The 6,294-nt window shown below is 61.2% G+C and overlaps 1 protein-coding gene across 1 annotated transcript; it reads right to left on the minus strand.

Moving 5' to 3' along the window:
- Positions 1-703: 703 nt before the first annotated feature.
- On the minus strand, positions 704-5,722 carry RAX (retina and anterior neural fold homeobox). Its single transcript, XM_023242049.2, has 3 exons — positions 5,225-5,722; positions 4,662-4,915; positions 704-1,593 (listed from the first exon to the last, which is right to left on the minus strand). The coding sequence occupies exons 1-3, from the start codon at positions 5,511-5,513 to the stop codon at positions 1,102-1,104; spliced, it is 1,035 nt and encodes a 344-aa protein (XP_023097817.1). The 5' UTR covers positions 5,514-5,722; the 3' UTR covers positions 704-1,101.
- Between the last annotated feature and the right edge of the window lie 572 nt (positions 5,723-6,294).

The raw sequence follows: 6,294 nt of genomic DNA on the forward strand, positions 1-6,294 counted from the left end.
ACCTCCGGCTTCCCTCCCGCCCAGAGCCGGCGCCAGAGAACAGCGGACCTAGCCCGGGATGTGCCGGGGACACAGTACTTGAGCGCCGCCGCTCATCGGACGAGCATTAAACAGGACCGCGGGGGTTGGGGGTTAGGAGCGACTTGGGGAAGCGAGAGAGGCGCCCGGATGAGAAGAGGAAAAGTCGCTTTGCCCCAGTCTTTGAAGGACTAATGTCATCAGTCCTGGCACCGAGCCCGTGACCCGGACAGCGATCCTAGAGGGGTCCCGGGCGGTGGCGCGCCGAAAAGAGGGGCGGGGCCGACAGGGGCTTTGGGTCTTGCACCTCTCACCCTGGGGAAGGTGATGTAGACGCTTCCTCTTGGGGTCGAGCGTTCAAAGTAGCAGCCGCGGCTGGGCTGCTGGGCTACATAGAGAGGGCCTGGGAACGCGCAGCGGGGTGAGCCTGGGGCTCCTGACTCCCCGAGCCCCACACACTCGCCGCTCCCGCACGCGCCGGGGCAGGGGAGCCCTGGTGAAGGGCGCCGAGTCTCCGCCACAGCACAGCGCCCCCCGCAGGGGACGCAGGAGGGAGACCCAGCTCCTGCGCAGTCCTCCGCTCCCCGCGAGCCACCCCGCGCGTCCCCGCGGCCCTTCCCGTACCCCCACTCGGGCACACGCGTCTCCCTCCCCGCCACCGAGGCCTGAGCGCCCTTAACCAGAGTCAAACCAAAACAAGGCAACCTTTAATTCTCCTCCCCAGGACTTCAAACTACGCGTACAAACAGTCCCTCGAACTCTATTTCTCGGCCTCCCCGTCCTCCCAGCTGTCGTTTTCTGGGGGATAGCCACGCCGAGGTCAGGCTGAACCCCGAGGGGCCCGGCCGCCTCTCCCCCTCCGGCACCAGGGCCGGGGTGGCCGGAGGGCCTCGGCAGGCCGGGTGGTCAGCCCTCCCCGGCGCGCCGGGGACAGACGCGCGCGTCCTAGAGCCCCGCCCGGCTGCAGCTTCAGACGGCTCGGGAGAGTGACAGTGGGGGGCCCCAAGGAGGGAGGGAGGCGCGCGTGCGGCTCCGGGGCGGCTCCCGGGGCGGTGGTCCGGCCCGATGTGGTCCCCGGTGGCCCTAGAGGGCCTGCCACGGCTTCCCGATGGCCTGGATGTGCTCCTTGGCCTTGAGGCGCAGGGCCGCGATGCTGCTGTTGCGCGGGTCCGCCTCGTCCAGCGGGAACTTGTCCCCGAAGCCGGGCGCGCACGGGTAGGCGGGCGGCGGCGGCCCGAGAGGCTGCAGGCCGGGGCCCAGCGGCGGGGAGTTGAGGAAGGGCGGCGGCGGCGGCGTGTAGCTGGCGGGCAGGCTCTGCGCCGGCGGCCCGAAGCCCGGCAGGCTCTGCAGCGCCGTGGCGCCCCCGCCCGGCAGCGGCGACCCGAGCCACGACTCGAGCGGCAGGGCGCCCCCCGCCGGCCCGCCGCCGCCGCCCGGGCCCGTCCCGAGGGGCGCCAGGGCCGCCGAGGGCGGCGAGCGGCTGAAGGACAGGAGGGGCGAGTCTTGCAGCTTCATGGACGACACCTCCAGCTTCTCCTGCCGCCGCCACTTGGCCCGTCGGTTCTGGAACCACACCTGCGGAGGGCAGCACAGCGGCCGTCGGGCTGCGGCGGCGGCGTGGGGACGCGTCCCCGCCCTGCGCCAGGCTGGACGATCCCCTCGCCCCCCGCCCAGGAAAACCCCACCCCTACGCTCTCCTTCCTTTTGCGTCCCGTTTTCCCCTTTTTGCCTCCTCCCTCCTCTCAGAGTCTTTGTCTCATCCGTGTCCCACCCGGGGCCCTGTTTTACCTCACCCACAGCTGTGGCTGTATCTGTTTCCCACTCGCGGCACACAGCAGGTGCTCAGGAAAAGAAAGTGAAGTTAACCTTGGGGATCGGACCCAGGATTTCGGAAACCACATGGCACCAGATTTCGGTGACCTGGTGGCTGGCAGCCCCCCTTGGCACTCTGGTTTAGACGTTGCTTCCTCCCTCGATGGTACTGCTCTCGGTGGCTGGTTTCGGCTCAGGCTTTCTGTGCTTGGCCTACCTTTCGGCTCGATTATAAACATACGCATACGCAAATACTCTAAGTACCCTAACTGGCCACACTGGGTGTTAAATTCCATTTCCAGGAATTACTGGTTGTGGTGACTGGTGGAAGCAAGAGGGGGTGTTTTATCCCGAGCTTGAGTTGCTGCTTTAAAAAGATCTTCGTTCTTATTTAATTAGTATCCCTTTAGTATTTCTGATGTTTCTTATAAATGGCTTCCAATGATTACAACAGCTCAAGTTTATTATATTTACGTTGACTTTTCCGAGTCAACTTTGACATTACTCTAAGATGAGTTCAGTGAGTTCAAGCCTGTCTTTCTTTTTCTTTCTTTCTTTCTTTCTTTCTTTCTTTCTTTCTTTCTTTCTTTCTTTCTTTCTTTCTTTCTTTCTTTCTTTCTCTTTCTTTCTTTCTTTCTTTCTTTTCTTTCCTTTCTTCCTTTTTCTTTCTTTTCTTCCTTTCTTTCTTTCTTTCTTTCTTTTCTTTCTTTCCTTCTTTCTCTTCCTTCCTTCCCTCCCTCCTTCCTTTTTTTTTTTTTTTTACATATAGAAAGTCCACACCAAGAGTGAAGTCTGATCTCTTAATGATAAAATGTCTATTTCTGATTAGCTAAAGGCACAAGAAAAGGTGTGACGAAGGTGTCACCACCAAGTTACCACCCTTGGACACAGAACAGAGAGTTCGTTGGTCTAGTTTAGTAGAGAATCAGAAAGAACTTTGGCCGCACTGGTGGCCTCAGTGATATATTTCTAGAGGGAAATAGGAGAATAGCTGTGACCTCAGAAGGGAGAAGGCAGCTTTGAGTCAGTGGGGGAGGGGACCTCCTAGAAGCACTAAGGAAACAGTCCCCCAGCACCTAGGCAGAACAGGGCAAGTGTCTGCAAAGTTAGGATTGGGGGTGGGGCGGGGGAGAGAAAAAGAACAAACCCGTAAGTAACCTCGTCCTCTTCCCACAAAAGATTCATCTACGTAGCCGAGGCCCTAATTTCCCCCAGAAACATGAGATAGTTGCTGATAATAGAAGAGAAACATCGACATGGGAAGGGCTCTCATCCCACGGCTTCCTCTAATTCCCTGCAGGCCCCACTCTAGCCCCGGAAACATCAGCTCTAGTCTCCCACCCAGTATTCAAAGTCAGAGAACTAAGGACCGGGACGTCCTTTCTTCTAGGGCTGAGCTGCTGCCCTCCACACAGCTGGAGGCCTACAGTAGACTTCCCCCCCCCCCCATCTGATTACATCATAGCCATGTGTTAAGAACCCGCCATATGTTGGGCACTGTGCTGGCCCTGTGGTCACAGAGAAGTCGCAGACACCATTCTCAACAAGCTGATGACTTAAAGGAAGAGCCCAAATCCCTAAACGAATAAAGAAGGGAGGAAGGAAGGCAGGACAGAGGTGATGTCAGGTGTGAAGGCGCCCCTGGTTGGAAGACTGTCTCTCCTCTCCTTCATCTTTCACTTGTGTTCTTTTCCTCCCCCTCCCCCACCCTCTTCCCCCCACCCCCACCCCCACCCCGAAAAGCAGGTGCAAAATGTCCACATCTTCAATGAAACCATTGCAGCTCGACTGTCCCCAAATTAAGAGAAACAGAAGGGCCCTTGCCATCCCGAGTCACGTGAGGGAACTAGTTTTGAAAACCATGATATTTACTCATGACTTGAAACTCCTAAATGAGCAGAAGGAACAAAAGGCAAAAGCTTGGCCCCTTTTACTCTTAAGGTAAGGCGAGAAGCCCCCGAAGGTCTGAATATCTTCACTCCCTGGAAATCTAATTCATCAGACACACGCACAAACCTCATCTTAGTTCCACCGCCTTTCAGATGCAGTGAAATTTGCTCCCAATGACTCCCTTTCAGGCCTCTGCAAAGTCTCCTAATTTGGAAATCCTCCCAGATTTTTCACAGATGACTAGCAAATATTTAAGGCTTTCAAATATTTTAATGATCAGGGATTAAAGATAATTCAGCTTTAATTAAAGCGAAAACCCCTTTACGAGAGAGAGAGAGAGAGAGAGAGAGAGAGAGAGAGAGAGAGAGAGAGAGAAAGGCCTCTGCAGCAGCGGGAAGTTTGGTTGGATGTACACCAAAGAAGCAAAAGTCAGTTTCTGAAACAAATCCACCAAAACCTTCAACTGCAGGCGCCAGGGTCCTTGCAGGCAGACGGGGGCTTTCGTTTCTCAGCAGGGTGAGCGCAGTTACTGAGGAGGTGGCATTCGGGGCCCCAATCCGTCCCCCCTTCCCCCCCCCCCCCCCACGCTGCCTACATCCCCTCTCTACTCACCGCCGCCCGCCCCAATCCCGGCTGCGTCTACGGAACTGTCGCCCTTCATCTTGCCAGCCATTTCTGATACCTCTCTTTAGGTTAGAAGAGGGAGACCCCCCCCCCCCGGCCCAGGGAGGTGCTACCACAAACTGGAACAGAATGACCCGGAGGCGGTCGTGGGGCACAAGGAAGATCTGCGACGCTCCTTCGAGGCTCTGCGCGCGCGGAGCCGAGGAAGACCAATGGGAAGCGTCCCGCGTGACATGCGTAGACGCCGGGATTCAAGGGAGCATTTGGCTGCGGCTTGGGCCTGGGACCCTCCCGGGGACCGATCGGGGGCGCTTTACCTGGACCCGGACTTCGGGTAGGTTGACCTTGCCCGCCAGCTCCTCGCGGCTGTACACGTCGGGGTAGTGAGACTTCTCGAACGCGCGCTCCAGCTCGTGCAGCTGGTACGTGGTGAAGGTCGTGCGGTTCCTCCGGTGCTTCTTCTTGGGCTGCTCCTCGTCCGACAGCTTCGCGTCGCTGGTGGCGGGACCGATCGGCAGCCCTGGGCTCGGCCGCGCCTCCCCAGGCTCCTTGGGGCAATAGGGTCGAGGGGCTGGGACGAAGAAGCCCCAGAAGGTCAGGGACACTCCCCGGAGTATCCCTGGGCCCAGTCGGCCTACCCTGGGATGCCGACAGCGGGACGCGGGCTCCTCCCGGGCGTTGGACCGGGAGGTCGGGGATAAGGCCGCGGGGGGCCTCTAAGCTTTCTCTGAACGCAAACTGGAAGCTTATATACACCCCCAAACCCAATCCCGCGCCCAAATGCCTCAATAAAAGTCGAGGCAGGGGCTCCGTCCTCTTGCAGAGCTCCTACGTTTGGGCACGCCTCAGGGCCCCGCCGCGGCCGGGGGTGCGCACTCACCTTCGTACTCGGGAGCGGGCACCGGGGCAGGCTGCGCGGAGGGCTCGGCGCCTCCCCCCGGCGCCTTGGGGCAAGCGGCCCGCGCGCCGGGCCTCCTATCCCGCTCCTTCGCTCCCCGAGCGCCCGGCTCCGCCGAGAAGGAACCGAGGATCCCGTCGTCCTTGGTAAATCCCAGGATAGCCTCGATGCTGTGCAGCCGCGAGGTGCTCCCTCCCGGGCTGCGGAGCAGGTGGCCGGCCAGCGAGAAGCTGCCGTCGGCCATGGCGGGGGCGCAGCCGGGCAGGTGCATGGGGAGCGCCAGGAGGCGGGAGGGCGCGGCCCGCGCTCTCGCAGCGCAGCCTGCTCGGGAGACCGAGAGAAGAGGCTCGAAGTCGCCGCTTCCCGGGCACGGCGGTCCCACCCGCGGGGGCCCGACCCAAGGTCAAGCTCGGCGGGCGACGCGGGCCCCGGCTGCGCGCGCTGGAGGCGGGCGAGCGCTCGGCCGGCGGCCGCCGGGGTCTCTGCAGGAGTCTGAAGTTCGGACTCGGGGCAGCCGGGGCTCCGGGTGCTAAAGGCGGCGAGCCCGCTCGCCCTGGCTCCTCCCCTCCCGCCCCGGCCCCGGCCTCTTCCCTCGGCCCCTCCCCCCGCAGCGAGGCGGGTCCTTCCCTCGCCCGCCTCGGGGTCCTCGTTCCGCCGCCCCGGGCGGGGCCGCCGCGCCGAACTTTCCACCCTCCACCTCTCGATCCGCTCCAAACGCTCCACACACAACCCCGAGGGAAGTGCGGTGGGATGTTTGACAGGCCTGGGGACCCGGCTCTGGGGCCCGCTCCCCACCCCCCGGTCTGGCCTCAACGGGGCCGACGCCCTTTGCCTCACCTTCCCCCACCACCCGGTGGGCTTGCCTCGCTGCTCGGGCTTCCCTCCCCCTTCCCTCCCCCGACCCCAGACTCGCCTCTGCCTTCAGGCACACTTTCCTCCGCCCGGGCAGAGTGCCCGGGGCGACCTTTGGAAAGACGGAGCGCACCGCTTCCAGGCTCTGGGGCGTAGGGAGTCAGTCCACGCACGCTACTTCTCAGTTTGAGTTTTCCCTT

The sequence above is a fragment of the Felis catus genome, chromosome D3, assembly GCF_018350175.1.
Source record: "Felis catus isolate Fca126 chromosome D3, F.catus_Fca126_mat1.0, whole genome shotgun sequence".
In the NCBI taxonomy this organism is placed as follows: Eukaryota; Metazoa; Chordata; class Mammalia; order Carnivora; family Felidae; genus Felis; species Felis catus.